Source organism: Chiloscyllium plagiosum, unplaced genomic scaffold, assembly GCF_037043375.1.
Source record: "Chiloscyllium plagiosum isolate Xiang-an unplaced genomic scaffold, Cpla_swu_hap1 HiC_scaffold_2, whole genome shotgun sequence".
In the NCBI taxonomy this organism is placed as follows: Eukaryota; Metazoa; Chordata; class Chondrichthyes; order Orectolobiformes; family Hemiscylliidae; genus Chiloscyllium; species Chiloscyllium plagiosum.
Genome location: NW_028270140.1, coordinates 28,235,925 through 28,252,416, shown reverse-complemented (window position 1 = coordinate 28,252,416; position 16,492 = coordinate 28,235,925). Strand labels below are relative to the sequence as shown.

Sequence of the window (16,492 nt, the reverse complement as noted above, 5' to 3'; positions counted from 1 at the left end):
ATTTCATCTTGTAACATTTGAGATGAATTGAACAGAAACTCATTGGTTGCATTTAAATTTGTAAGGAGTGTAAGTATTGATTCTCACTCAGCCAGCTCTACAATGGCATTTTACTGAACACATGTGACTTTAAAGATTGTAGAGAGAAAATCAGTTATTCCATAGAATTCCATAGAATCCCTACAATGTGAAAGCAGGCCAATTGGCTCATCGAGTCCACATTGACCCTCCAAAGAGCTTCCCATCCAGTACCATATTCCTGCATTCCTCATGGCTAATCCACCTAGCCTACACATCTTTGACACTATGGGCAATGTGGCATGGTCAATCCACCTAATCTGCACATCTTTGGACTGTGAGAGGGAAAATGGAGCACCCAGAGGAAACCCACACAGACACAAGGTGAATGCTGAAACGCCGTACAGATAGTCATCGGAGGGTGGAATCAAATCCCAGTCCCTGGCACTGTGAGGTAGCAGTGCTGATCACTGAGCTACCATGCCATCCTTCAGCACCGTTCTGCCCCAGTTATCAGGGTTGAACTTGAGCAATCAACAGATAAAGGAGTTTTGTGTTAAGTTACAGCAAATAAACGATACCAGTCTATATTAGTACAAAAGGTGAGTAATACAATATAATAGAATTTCTAGTTACGATTAACTAATCTGCTCAAACACTCCATCTTCTTTGAAGCAATGATGGCTGCAGTCTCAAAAGTAAAGCTAAGTTTTTAGTATTGGAATGTCATTGTCATTCTGGTAATAATTTGTTGGATTAGTACTGTGATCATGTTTATCATTTGACCAATATTAAATTGTTTTATATTTTGTAAAGCTTTAGTAGATAAAGCAATACCAAGTCAGTACAGCACTGAGTCATGTATATGTTGAATGGGATGTTGTCCCATGTGGTATCATAAAATAGGCCTTGGGCTGTTGCATGTGAATTCTTAGAGTGCAAATGTGCAGTTGTTCCCATTTGTAGTGTAGACTTTAAGGCTAAATCCATGTGGAGCATAAGGATTACAGCACTCCTAAGCTGAATAATTTACTACTTTTCCTTCATCCCTGCTCTATTTAGCAATGGAAATACTGTTATATTGACTGGTAAATTCAAACCTTGATCACCTGAACATCTCATTACAGCTCCTTTTAAGGACCACTATTCATTTGTAATAATAATTGATTGTAAAACAGCCTGTCAGGTAATCTAATATCTGAAAATTAGAATTAATTGAGACATGGGCTGGCAACTACAGCCCTGGAATTTAAATCCGAGGTTTGACTAAACTTTTGCCCTCTGGCTTTCATTAGAAGGTAGGTTTTGCCAGGGCTGATTCAAGAGATCTTTGAAAGTAAAGGAAAATTGAGTATCTCTGCATTCAAGCCACCATTGCAGAGAATGAAGTTTCAGATATTCTGTGTCAATGGAGATTCCAGGTGCTGAAGTCATGTTACCATCCTACCATCCATAAGAAATCGTTTGTTGTCAGATTGAAGGGGATGTGGAGGGAGGAGGTGGTTGGTGGGAGGAGATATTTTCAGAGAACTGTGGGATGGAAAATTAAGAGTAATGCTCATGGAGGAAAAACTGATTACCCAAAACAAGGCTAAGCAAGCTGACCATTGCAGAAACAGCTCTGTAATATAAAAATCAAAATGATTGCAAGATTAATGTGCATTTCCTCTCCTCCCACCTTATCCCAGTTCCAACCTTCCAACTCGGCACTGCCCTCATGACCTGTCCTACCTGTGCATCTTCCTTCCCACCTATCCGCTCCAACCTCTTCTCTGACCTATCACCATTACCCCCACCTCCATCTACCTATTGCACACTCAGCTACCTTTTCCCAGCCCCACCCTCCTCTCATTTATCTCTCCACCCTCTTGGTTCACAAGCCTCATTCCTGATGAAGGGCTCTTACCTGAAATGTCGATTCTCCTGCTCCTCGGATGCTGCCTGACCTCCTGTGCTTTTCCAGCACCCCACTCTCGACTCTGATCTCCAGCATCTGCCGTCCTCACTTTCTGCTAGTTGTTTTTAAGAATAGTTGAGTGTAATATTTGAATTTGTGATGCACCTGAATAGGTAATCTCCGGGCTAAACTAATATTGGATTTCATGACTCATACTTTTGACGGGCAAGCTGCAAAAGCCTACTTAAATTGCAAGGAAAGGTCACCAGACCCGAAACGTTAACTTTGATATTCTTCACTTATGCTGAGCTTTTCCAGCAAGTTCTGTTTTTGTTTCTGGCTTACAGCATCCACAGTTCTTTTAGATTTTACTTAAACTGTGGGCTGCTACATTTCAATAATTAGAAGAGGGTGTGATTGCTGAAAGTCAAAAATCACACGAAAATGGGTTATAGTCCAGCAGGTTTATTTGGAATCACAAGCTTTCGGACCCCCACTACTTCCTCAAGTAGCAATGTGAGAGAGAAGGAGCGGGACTCTGAAAGCTTGTGGTTTCAAATAAACCTGTTGGGCTATGACCCAGTGTCATGTGATTTTTGACGTTGTCCACCTCAGTCCAACACCGGCACCTCCACATCATGATTGAAGAAAACAGCAATCAGGACGGAGGAACAGTTGAAACATGTTAATTGGTTAATTGTGAGCTATGAGTAACATGTGGACTGGTAAAGTAGATTTTTTCTGATCTAGATATTTTTGTAAAAACTGACTTTTACAGTAGTCACTCTAAATTGTGGACCACTGATTAGTTCATGGAGACCTGGTTTCGAACATATCAGTTCATTAAGTGGGACTCATTCTCAGCCTTTTATTTGGAAATGGAACATGTTCTGAAGTCTGATTTTTATTATGTACCAAGCTTACATTGTCAGTATTTATTTGTCCTATGACCCTTGCCACCAAGAATTGTAAGTTTTGCAAACATTCTGGGAAGATGGTCACTTCAGGTTCAACTCCTAAGTCACACAATACTCTAGCATGGAGATAGATTGTTGTTCCTTCACCAATGTATGGCTATAATCTAGAGTTTCACAACATAGTATTGAAAATGAACTCCTGTATCATTTATCAATTACAGATTTTGCAGAAGTTTAGCTTTAATCCTGTAATGTTTCAGCAACATTCTTTGCTTTTAGAATCAAAGCACTCTTGTTGAGTTTGTAAGTTAAAATAATATGAGCTCTTAAAGTTTTTAAAAGGCTTAAAGTGATTGTAGTATTTAGATTTTTTGCAGTCAGAAGATACTTTAAGAAATATTCAATGATTTTCTACATGTTTCTTCCTTTAATTGTAATAAGAAATATTAGTCAAATAAATTTTTATAGTTGCCCTATAATTGGGGAACAAAATTATCCTAAAAGTTACAAAGATTTTGTTACTTTTGTTTAACTGATCAAATTATTTAGATGTTAGATGTGTGATATTATCCTTCTGGCAAAGCAGAATGCGCAACACAGAAATGACAAAATTGCATATGAGTTATGGAGATTTTCTTCTTACTTAGGACAGTATTCCACAGTTATACATAGTGTTGTCTATTTCTAGAAGCAGTTTTAAAGAATATCATGGTTTTTGACCACAATGCCATAAGCATAGAGTATATTCTTATAGTTCCCGTGATATAAAGTTGACTTCAATTCCTGTCAGAGTTGTCATCTCATTAGAAATGCTTGATTTAATTTCAATAAAATTATACAGCCATGCAAATTAAGATCAATTTTGCCCAAAAATAGTTCAGTCTCAGGAATTCGTTTTAGCTTATGATTGAAAAGTACTTAAAGATCCATAAATATAATTGAAAATCTGGCACTAAAATGTACATGCTGTAAATTCAATGCACTACTAACATTGACAATAGTGCATTTTCTCTAGTCATCTTACCAAAAAGGCTTTATGACTAGAATATTCAGTTATATATGTTATTTTTACATCATGTCATTAGTAATATGCTAAACAAATGCATTGTTCAAGAGGCACAAATGTTGTCTTTAAATTTTGCCAAAGCTGTTTATCATAATAAAGCTCAACTTTATCCAGTAAATGATTTCTAAAGCAAGGTTTGTTCAAATATGTATTTTTTTAATGTAGAAAAAGAGAAAAAGAATGTCCTATTTTAGGTGGGGTGGGGTGGGGGGGGGGGGCAGCAAAAACAGGGAGAGAATAGTGAATCAGATATTATTGACAGAAAGACAGTGTAGAATGCCACACTGTTTGGTCTTTTGTGTAATATGAACATTGTTCCCTGCTGTTATTGGCAATCTTCTTTTGTATTCTGACACCAAACATTTCCCGAGTGGCTGTTGTCACAGAAAAAAGAGAATTATCAATATTGCAGTTAAACTCAACTTTCAAAGATGATTGCAAGTCATTGGAGGGCTCTGATTTAATGAATTTTCTTTGATTTTTGGTGAGTTTTTAAACATCAAACAATAAATTGGCCAGGGTGCAGTAAAATATTTAGATCTATTGACTGTAGCTGTGAGATGGAGACGGCAAAAGAAATCACTTGCGGTTTGATGTTGATAAAATCTGAGCACTTTAATTCACTTGAGTTTTTCCTTTTATCAGCCTGAATTTCTGTAAAAAGGCTAAAGAAAGATTTTTCAGAAGTATTTTAATATTTAATTATACATTTACTACAGAGCTAAAGATGAGGAGACCCTTGCTGAATGCACTTATTTTTGTGATAATTGTTACAGCAAAAAATTTGTATGTATGCAGATCTGATAACCTCCAAAGGGATGTGCTCCATTACATCCACAAATGACTTGTGTCCAGCCCAGAGCATGGAAAACTGGTTTGCTCAAGACCCAGTATTTATATAAAAATTACATTACAGTATTTTTATCTTGAACGTATCAACTCAGCCAAAATAATTCCTAAAGTTAAAATCCAGAATAAAAAGGATTACTTTTTAAGAAAAAAGGGGAAAATTGATTTCTTTTGTAAAATATGCTCTGAAAGCAGTTACTTTTTCTACACATAACACACTTACTTTCTAAAATTGGATTTAAAAATGCAATTCTTAAGTAATGATGAGCACCGCTGAGATCATACTTATCTCTCCACTCTCACTAACTGCCCTCCTGCCCTGGCATTTTTCTTATCAATGATCCTTGTATTGCTAAGCTGCTCAGCACATTGTAACTAGGAGTGTATTGGATAAAGCAGAAAAACAGTATTTAAAAGGATCTATGTAACATTGCTGGAGCAATGGTGAGTTTATGCAACAAGACATTCCATTATGACCCTGCTTGTATTATTCTATGCTGTACTGTTCTAAGTTCTAAAACTAAACTGTCGTGTTAAATTCTCAGCTGTACAAAAAAGGTGTTTTAATATCTTATTTTTGGATTACAATCAAGCACAGACATGCTAATTTGCGGTGGGGCAAGCATATAAAGAGTCGCAAAGTGTGGGTGCTGGAAAAGCACAGCAGGTCACGTAGCACCCAAGGAGCAAGAGAGTCAACATTTCAGGCATAAGCCCTCCATCAGAAATGCCTGAAACGTCAACTGTCCTGCTCCTTGGATGCCGCCTGACCTGCTGTGCTTTTTCAGTGCCACACTTTTCGACTCTGATCTCCAACATCTGCAATCCTCACTTTCTCCCAAGCAAGTTATTTAAGCAAAATGAATGTTAACATACATTTAGAAAAGGTATCTCTTTCCATGAGTGTCCCTTTCATTTTTAAAATCAAAATTGCCCTGCTATAATTCAAATTTTCCACCCCTCCCTTTGTCTCATTGCTGGAAAATTTGGCAACTCCCCAGACTGCTCCTGTTCGCTTTTTGCACATCGCCATTGCTTGAAGCACGTGTTGTGTGTTTGCCATAGAGAGAATTTTAAAAGTCAGATTCTTGACATCAAGAAAATCTTTTTTGATTTCTTACAAGCCTTAAATGAAGACATCAGAATATCACCTCAAGTAGCAACGACCTATTTCGGTGCATTTTTATCTCATTAAATCGAGAACTTGTCTTATTTATTTGCCACTTCCAGTTCTCATCTGCATCCTCAAGAATCTAGATGGTGCAAATGTTTGATATATAAATCAGACCAGGCACCTAGTGGCTTCATCTTACTGAATACTTGTCCCAGTCAGCATCCGCTTCTTTACTACAAAGACACTGCATTCTTCATGGCTTCCATCATCCTCAACTTTTTGTCCACAGACGTTGGAGCTGACAAACCACCAGTCTCACTACATTGAGCCTGCTCTCAAACCAATTCTCACAACAATTAAGGCCTTAAGCACTTTGGAGCTCGGGAACATCTAGGATCCTTAAGCTTCTTGCAGGTCACTTTGCACATGCAGTGATACATGCATCTCATACATTACACAGGACACCTCTTTTGGCTGTTAACCTGTTTTTTTAGCGTTCTCACTGACCTCAGCGCTGATTTTTGAACTATAATCTTCTGTGAGAGTCACATTTGTTTTTTTTTAATATTCATTCATGGGACGTGTACCTTGCTGGATAGTATTTATTGCCTATCCCAAATTGCCCGGAGAACAGTTAAAAGTGAACCACATTTCCTTTGGTCTTGAGTAATATGTAGTCAAACCAGATAAGGACAACAGGACATTGGTAAATCAAATGGAATTTTATGACACGTCAGCTGTGGTTAGGTGGTCATCATCAGGCTAGCTTCTTTTATGTATCTATTCACATTTCAATATCTATCATACTGGGATTCACATCCAGAACATTAACCCGGGTCATTGAACTACGAGTCCAGTTACAACCATTGTGGCTTATATTGCCTTTTAGATCAGAGGGAGAGGCATGCAGCTTTAATGTCTGGTAGCACTTTAGAGTCAAGGGGCAAATATGTCACCGGGCAGAACTGTGCTACTCCACTGTCACAACTATTCATGTGCAAGCAGTTTACATGGCAAACACACTGCATGTACTTCAAGCAAATGGCCATGTGTAAAAAACGAATGTGGAGCAATTTGGAGCGATGGCCAGTGTTTCTAGCAATGAGACAAAGGAAGGGATTGAGTATGATGGAAGGACAGTTAGTGGTGATGTATGAGCAGATGTAGCGAGATAAGCCCCAATGAGTTCAGTAAGAAGAACAGGGGTATGCAAGGGTGAGCAGTTTGGGAGCAAGAGCTTGGTGAGAGCTGTTGATTAGATAATATGCATGCAGTAGAGAGAGTTGTAATCCTTGGGCCTTGCTGAGTTGAGTGAGCAATGAGGAAGCAGAGAGATTATGCCATTTCGCTTTTCAAAGTGCTGACGTTTATTCATCTTCCTGCACTGCTGAGCATTCTCCCTCACCTGTGACACAGTACTGAGCCAGGCTGCAATTTGCCTTCAAGCTGATTTGGTCTGGTGGTGTGGCCTCCTTTGGTATTCAGCAGCAAAAAGAGCTGTCATCCTCTCCACTATCCTGTCTACCACATCCTCCAGGATACTGTCTGTAAAGTAGGCACTGAGCTCTCCTTTCCTTTGGGCCATAGCCATGAAGCACAACAGTATGAAGGCCAGCTTCTGGCTTGCAGTATCTGAAATGGTCTGCTGATGACCTTTAAATACTTAGCCTTGCAGATCTCAAAGACTATTGACTGTATTCCTGCACTGCTAGGTGTCATGCTTCACCTGGAACACAGCACTGACCAAAGTTACAATTTGTGTCTGAGTTAGCTATGTCTGGTGGCCTCGTCTCTGGTTATCAGCTTAAAAATAGGACAGCCCTCCTCTCCATCACCCTGCCCACTAACTCTAGGTTCCTGCCTGCGAATCAGGGAGCAAGCTTTCCTTTCTGCTGTGCCATGCCCTGAATGACGTCCCTCCAGCTGCTTTACAGCCTATGAAGGGGTTTGCAGTCTGAGCTTTAAATATGGCACTATCTGCATGTCCAATGGAAGGTCCCAGCTGTAGTGAATGTTTTTCTTTCTCTGGTTGCACAGTTCTCCATGAAAGACACCCAAGAGCTCAGTTGCATAATTAGTGAAATGAAGAGGAGGTGATTGTGTGGGAAAATTTTGCTCTAAGTCATGGCAGACCAAGCACCATGAATCTCATTCAAAAGCACACTTCAACTGCAAATGAGAATATTCCATCCAATGTTATAATAATCATGGTGAGGAAACTAACAAATATCATATGAACCACATGCGGATCTTTTAATATGCAATGAAACAGCTAGCCTTCCCTTTATTTCAACCCAATGGACAAATCTGCAGCATGCCAGTTTTACCAGTTTTACCTTGTCTAGCCTACATGTGACTCCAGATCCATATTAATGACTTTTGCCAAGCATTTCAGAGGACAGTTAAGTTGCTCAGTTCAAAAGCATTAAAGGATGGGCAACGTTGAAACTTTATTGCTGGAACAGCACAGCAGGTCAGGCAGCATCCAGGGAACAGGAGATTCGACGTTTCGGGCACAGGCCCTTCTTCAGGAATGAAGAAGGGCCTGTGCCCGAAACGTCGAATCTCCTGTTCCCTGGATGCTGCCTGACCTGCTGTGCTGTTCCAGCAATAAAGTTTCAACTTTGATCTCCAGCATCTGCAGACCTCACTTTCTCCTCAAAGGATGGGCAACATCAACTCTACCCCACCAGATTGCCTTGATCCTTTCCTACTGTCATACAGATCTCTGACAGATGCCATCTCCCTGCCCCTACATTAATCTGGAAAACCTACATCAGATCCTATTTATTGATTACAGTTCCACCTTCAATAACATAATTCCAAACAAACTCATTTCCAATCTCCAAGACCTAAGTCTCAGCTCCCCCCTCTGCACTAGATCCTCAACTTCCAGACCTATAGATAGCAATCAGTAAGAATAGGTGACACCCCCTCCATAATAATCCTCAATGCCAGCGCCCCCCAAGACTGCATACCCAGCCCCCTACTATACTCCTTATACATTCACGATCGTGGCCAAATTCCACCCCAACTCCAATTTACATAACCATCATTGTAGGTAGGATCTCAAACAATGATGAGACAGAGTACAGGAAGATATTGAGTGCTTAGTGGAATGGTAAAAAGACAACAATCTCTCCATCAAGTCAGCAAAATGAAGGGGCTGGTCATTGACTTCAGCAATTAGAGTGGAGGGCACACCCCTGTTTGCAATGAATGGTGCTGAGGTGGAGATGATTGAAAGTTTCAAGTTCCTGGGTATGATGAACACAATCTGTCTTAGTTGACCTGCGTCGTCGATGTGATGTTCACGAAAGCACAACAATGCCTCTACTTCCTCAGGAGGCTAAGAAAATTCAGCATGTCCACAAAGACACTTACCAATTTTTGTAAATGCATCATAGAAAGCATTCTATCTGGATGCATCACAGCATGGTATAGCAGCTGCTGTTTCCAAAACTGCAAGAAACTATAGAGAATTGTGAACACAGCTGAGGCTATCACACAAACCAGATTTCCATCCATTGACTCCATCTATACTTCCCACTACTTTGGGAAAGCAGCCAATACAATCAAAGATGCCGCCCACCCCAGTTATATTGTCTTCCACCCTCTCTTGTCAGGCAGAAAATATAAAAGTTTGAATACACAGATGAACAGATTCAAGAACAGCTTCTTCCCTGCTATTGTCAGATTTTTTTGACGGACCTCTCGAATATTAATATTGATCTCTGTCTCTCTCTCTCTCTCTCTCTGTATCTTCTCACAGTGGCTGTAACACTGTATTCTGCACTCTATTCTGCTACACTGGTGCATTTTTAAATGGTACAATGTGCCTGTATAGCACGCAATACAACTCTTACTTTGGTTTGATACTTGTGACAACAATAAATCAAACTCAAACTCATACTGGCCTTGCCAGTGACATCCACATCCAGTGAAAGAATAAATTTTTATAAATTATTTGTGCCTCAACTTTTGGCATTGTGTGAGGGGCTTATGTTCACACTTAAAGAAACAGTTTTAATACATTTAGAAAATGTTTTAAGGCAATGCGTCATATCTGTAATGGAGGATATATTTTAATTCGAGCATTTTTGGAACGTGACAAGCTGTGAGCTTTATGTTTTGTTTTAGTGTAACTAGTTTGAATAAACTTATTTCAAAAATGTTTTATTTTTGTGGACAGAATGAAATGGCAGTGGAATACATTGAACAATAATTTTCGTCCATCTAATATCAGCAGCTCAAGGGCTTTTAAGTCAACTGTTAGGCTAAAAACATAATTTCATGTGATGTGTTCCAGAAATTTGTTTCCAAATACCACACAGTTCCATGAAAACATGATGTAAATAATGAGCACAGGGAGGGATATTGAAGATGACTGAAAAGTTCTGCCCCATCAGCTAAGTGATCTGGTGTTTTAATTTATAAACCTTCTGAGCGTTTTCAATAATTGGCAAAAGACATGAGTTTATACTGTACCAAAAGTATTAGTGAGGGTATATGAGGGTAAGGCATGTGTTACCATTAAAAATAAAGCTAGGACCCATTCTGGCAACTTTCTCATATAACAGAACAATGCAGATGCCATGTGTTAATGTTAACAAGAGTAGGTAAAACTGTTTTTTTTTTTGGTTTATACAATGAAAAGTTGCATTCCTATAATCAAAATCCTAACACTAATACAAATTTCTTGCACAAAGTGCAATAAAGTCTCCTACGTGTCATACTTTGTAATTTTGTTGATCTAATTTACGTCCAACCAGAATTCTTGATATTCTTATACAATTTCACACAGCACTTATATAAATTGGAATTATTTTTAAGCAGTCTCCTTTTCTGAAAAAAGATCCCTTTAGTAGATTGTTTAAACATCATTTTCTTCTGTATAGAGTTTAGGTTTTACGTTTTCAAATCTTTGAAATGTAATTGTAAGCTTGAGTTGTCCATGTTTGTAGCTTATAATGGTTGTCTACTTGCTCTAAAATGGCTGTAACATTGCTTGCTTTCTCTAGAATCATGCAACTTTAAAAACTGTCACATTTTTCTGATTTTTTATTATTTTTATTGCTGACATTTAACAGTAGAATTAATAACACTTTCTACCTCTCTGTTGCAAAGGCAATTCTTTTGAATGGATCTCATTAGCTTGAATGTACCTGAAGCTTTTAGTGCAGACAAAAAGCACAAATTTCTTTCTAAAATTGCAACATGAAATATTTTCATGAAAAAACAGTGAAGAACGTGAAGTCTGCAATTCAGTTGAATAATACAGAGCAGAATTAATTTTGATGTAAGCTAAAGCTAAGTGCTGCAATAGCTGTGAACATCAACACATTGCTAATTCATGCCAATATATTCATTGGCCGCTAACATCAACAGTACCTGATTCGTATTGATTATTTTTCATAAGCAATATTTCAGTAGTAAACACCTAATTTTGTTGAATATACTAAGTAACATTAGTCAGGAAAGTGTATCTTTAAGCCTATTACAAAATAAATAATTGTTGCCTATGTTTAGATACATTTTGTTTCCATGTTGGTCTAGTTATGAACTGCAAATTATATTTTAAAAAAAAAAATATATATATATATAAACTTTGCATTCAGATTAGTCAAGTGCGTACCTTCATGCCAAAGTGCAGAAAGCAGCAAGTTACAACTTCAATGAGTTTGCTATTAATGTTATTATTTCATTTAAAATATTCTTCTAACCTTGGTAACATTGGACAGTACAATAATTTGATGAAAAAAGTATTTTTCCACAGGGTGGCAGTGTGATACAAACAGCTTGCTTGTTTTACACTTCAAGATCAAAACCAGTTACTGTCTGTGTATAACTTGTGCTTGTCTTTAATGTTTTACTGTGCAAGATTTTTACATGCAAGGACATGGCCTAGAGACTGCTTTAACCACAGTGCTTTGAAAAGCTTGTTGTAGACTTGGTCATAAGAATTTAACTGCTCAAGGGTTTGAGAAAGCTATTCTAGTGACTTGAGAAGGACTCCTGGCAACTTTAAAAAAAATTCAATCAGATAATACTACACTGTCTTTTTAAAATTCTCAGTGGTTATTCTGAATTACTGATTTATTTGCAACAAAAAATCAATTAGTCTTAAATTTATTCATGGATTTCAGGCCTAGCGATCAATGCAAGTCCACTCAGCGGGCTCAAGGGGACCTAGTTCATCCTAGTTAATGTGTCTGAAGGGGAATTACCATTGATGCTGTTTTCTCTTCCTCAGGTCAGAGATCAGATTTCACTGTCATGGTCTGTGACAGCAAAAAATGACTTCACCCTGCAGCTACCCAAATTGCACCTGGAGATCTTCGAAGCAAAGGGGCTGAAGGATGGACTCGAGGTTGCTTCATTCCAGGTTAGGGTCTGTCATAGAGCATAGAGTTAATCTCAAACTCAGGAGCTGATTGTTTATTATGGCTTAGTGATTCACTGATTGATTTCATTTGCTGTCAGTTAAAGCTCCCTTAATGTCAGTTTTCTTTGCATAATGCCTTGAAACAAAGGCTGATGAAGTTCCCAGATTGAAGTAGCTGACATAAACTGACCCTGATTTGCCCTATTCTGCATGGTAATTTAAGCAAATGCAGTTACTGGAAATGCTGCCATGAATATGAAAAACTACCACTCTTACCAAGCTGGAATATAACATTCCTGAATGTTGGGAAAAAGAAACCTTAATATAAGTGGTGCCTGTGACATGTACAGTATGCCATACCACCTCACAACAGAAAATTGTGAAGAAAGATATCGAGAGAAAATCAGACATACATAATATTCCTGTATCGTGTATTGCATGTTTTAAATAGTTCATGGACTGGTTATTTGCTTTTAGAGAATTCTGTGATTGTCCATTGGCTCAGGAAATTTACACAGCTGTATAAGTTAGTATATGTTAGTTTGAAAAATGATGAGATCCTGCAAACTTTGAACAATTACACCAGGGTGCTTAGTACTACACAAGGATCACCAAATTTGAAATTTGTATGTTTAATCAAGTATTAATAATTTTCAATTATGATCTACTAACATTTTTTTAAAAAAACGAATGAAAGAGGTGCTGGTTGAACATTTGAAAACATTTCGATTCAACTGTAAACCTATAACCCCCGTGGAGAGACAGGTAATGGCAAAAGTGTGTTAAATAATGACATGAAATTGCCTTAACAATCATATAATCAAGGATATGAACAACCTACTTTGTTTAATTATATCACCACTTGTTAAATTAATCGTCTGGTAAGTATAGGAATGTGTTCATACCGAACTGGTTGTCTTTTTTTTGTAAAAACAGTTTAATGTCATAGTGTGTTTTCCAAACTACCTGGTTTTCCATTATCATGACCACAGCACCATTATTAGATCACACATCATGTAATATTGCAAGCACTCAGTAACAAACACTATTTGGTGAAAATTTCATCATTGTTTTTATAACATGGAAATGAAAAGACCATTGTGGATGATCTGGCTGATCCCAATATTTGAAACTTAATATTGGGGGAACTGTCCATCAATTTGCTTGATGCTTGAACCTTTCTGAGGTCAACAAGCTACTGGTAAGCTCAGGGTGTCAGGTACTTGGCTGAAGAGTAACCGTCCAGTTACAGGAGATGAAAACTTTTGGGGAACTGCTGCTCAGGAGCCCACTTAGGTAAAAGAACTACATGATTCCTTTTTTTTTGTTGGAGTGATCTTCAGTTGTGTCTGCAAGAACCATTGTTTAACCTACTAAAAATAACGTGGACACAAAGTGTACACCACTTGCAAAATGCCTCAAAATGTGTCTGGGTATAGAATGCAGATTTATGGTTTTGCAGTCACCCACACACCATGAGCGAGTAAATTCTGCCCACTTACATATATATGTGCTGGGCAGGCCTCTCACATATTTACAGACCTGTATCAAACAGGCTTTTATCTGTATACCTACCTTCATGAGACAGTGTTTCACCTGGCTACAATGCCACATCAAGTACTCCTCTCTTCCATTTACTGACCTATATCAGTTAGCCCTCTCACCCATTCCCTGCGGAATTAAAAGTAACATCTCAGGAACACTTGCAAGTGAATGTATTGGTTGCATTAGATCTCCATTTTGAAAAATACACAATGAGTCTGACCAGTATGTCTCATCCACCAATTCTGCTGGCTTCTCCTTCTGATTTACAGTTCCATATGAAATAGGCATTTTGCCCATTTACAAACCTACATCAGATGGACTTCCCTTTTGCAGACATGTGTCAGAGGGGCTTGTGACTGGATTAGTGGTGCTGGAAGAGCACAGCAGTTCAGGCAGCATTCGAGGAGCAGATTTTACTGCTCCTCGGATGCTGCCTGAACTGCTGTGCTCTTCTAGCACCACTAATCCAGAATGTGGTTTCCAGCATCTGCAGTGATTGTTTTTACCTCAGAGGGGTTTGTGGTCCATAAGCAGGCCAGAATCAGACAGGCTTCTTGACTTTCCACAGCCTAGTATTAGACATGCCTTGGCCTTCCTTGGATTGACTGAGATACCTCTTGTCCTCCTCTAAAAAATTGTCCAGATGACTTTTCCAGTCAAAGAATGGACAGCCAGCAGCTGCTAACCATTACCTCGACAAACCGCAGTCATTATCTGCACATCATTTTTGTATTACATCTTTCCTCAATCTATCAGTGGAATCTCTCTAGCTTGCTATTGAAATAGAAAACTGCTCCTTCTGGTGTGAGTTCTATAAGTTCTCTACTACCCATATTAAATTGTAAACTTTTCGACCTTTCCTCTCCAGTTTTCATTCCCTAGTTACACAGTTTGCAATTTTATTAAACAATAGTTTGACAAATAAACTTGGCCTCTCATCTTCACAGGTTAAGTGGCAATGAATCTTCATTATAAAGAAAATCTGATCTACTGAATTAAGAAAGAATTCAAAATGTTTCAAAGCACAGTATCAATGCTTATCATCTTTTCTGCAGTTTCTTACTTTAAAACATGCTTTTGGACCTGGGAGGAAACATCAATAAATATGGTGACTCTTGAATTGATTAATATATTTTTAAAAATCTAAGTGGTTTCATATCCCTCTTCCTTTGAACAGGTTATTATAAGGGGTTTAGAGAATGAAATTCTCTCTATTTTGTTAGAAAAAAGAAGGCATATAATTTTTGAAAAATTGTAATCTATGCAATTACAGTGCATTTAATTAAAATTATTTCAAAGTAAAATACATTTTTAAAGCTGTTGGAATGAACGTGCTGTCTTCAATAGTGTTAATGAAGTGGAGTGAGTATGGAGTGGTGTAATGTCAATGAAAAGTACCAATTTTCATGGTCATCTCTGCTTTGAGTACTCCTCCCCTCCAAAAATAAATTAAACAGTACAAGCTCGAACAAACAGAGTTGTTATCTCTAGTTAGTTGCCCATGCCAGGTGCTAGTGAAGTGAGGAACAGGAAGAGAGTGGAGCTGAACACGTTGCTGCAGGGATGGTGTAGGAGGAAGGTTTTGGATTCTTGGATAATTGGATCTGTTTCTGCGGAAGGTGGGACTTCTGCAAACAGGATGGTCTTCACCTGAACCAAAGGGGTACCAATTTTCTGGGGGGGAAATTTGCTAACGCTCTTCGGGGGTTAAACTAATACAGCAGAGGGATGGGAACCGGAATTGTAGTTCCAGTGTACATGAGCTTGAGGATAGTGAGGTCAGGGATAGGTTTACAAGGTCGCGAGAGGGCACCGGCAATCAGGATGTTGGTTTGAAATGTGGGTACTTCAATACCAGGAACATCCGGAATAAGGTGGGTGAACTTGCAGCCTGGGTAGTATTTGGGATTTCGATGTTGTGGCCATTTCAGAGACGTGGCTAGAGGAGGGGCAGGAATGGTTGTTGCAGATTCCGGGATTTAGGTGTTCGGAAAGAACAAAGAAAATGGTAAAAGGAAAAGGTGGGGTGGTGGTGGTGTTGTTAATCAAGAGTAGTATTACAGCAGTTGAGATAATGTTTGAGGACTCATCCACTGAAGTAGTTTGGGCTGAGGTTAGAAACAGGAAAGGAGAGGTCACCCTGTTGGGAGTTTTCTGTAGGCCTCCGAATTGTTCCAGGGATGTAGAGGAAAGGATAGCAAAGATGATTCTCGATAGGAGAGAGAGTAACAAGGTAGTTGTTATGGGGTCTTTAATTTCTTCAATATTGACTGGGAATGTTATAGTTCAATTAGTTTAAATGGGTCAGTTTTTGTTCAATGAGTGCAGGAGGGTTTTTTGACACAGTATGTAGACAGGCCAACAAGGGGCGATGTCATATTGGATTTGGTACTCCGGAATAAAACCTGCCCAGTTTTAGATTTGAAGGTAGGTGAGCACTTTGCCGATAGTGACCACGATTCAGTTATGTTTACAATAGCAATGGGCAGGGATAGGTATATACTACAGGGGAAAGGCAATTGTGATGCGATTCGGCAAGATTTAGGTTGCATAGGATGGGGAAGGAAACTGCAGGGGATGGACATACTTGAAATGTGGAACGTATTCAAGGAACAGCTACTGCGGGTCCTTGATAAGTATATACCTATCAGGCAGGAAGGTAGTTGTCGAGAGAGGGAAGCATGGTTTACTAAAGTAGTTG

General features: G+C 38.6%; 1 protein-coding gene and 1 long non-coding RNA gene across 8 annotated transcripts in view; one reads left to right on the top strand and one right to left on the bottom strand.

The window, feature by feature from the left end:
* The window catches only part of LOC148151837 (uncharacterized), a 61,559-nt gene that overhangs the window by 6,307 nt on the left and 38,760 nt on the right, over window positions 1-16,492 (bottom strand). The gene's annotated exons all lie outside the window — the stretch shown is intronic.
* The window catches only part of ccdc171 (coiled-coil domain containing 171), a 265,898-nt gene that overhangs the window by 214,034 nt on the left and 35,372 nt on the right, over window positions 1-16,492 (top strand). For all 7 annotated transcript variants that reach the window (XM_087995453.1, XM_043717546.2, XM_043717537.2 and 4 more), the window contains one exon: window positions 12,115-12,246. In XM_087995453.1, coding sequence (XP_087851579.1) covers window positions 12,115-12,246 — 132 coding nt within the window. The remainder of the gene's footprint in view (window positions 1-12,114; window positions 12,247-16,492) is intronic.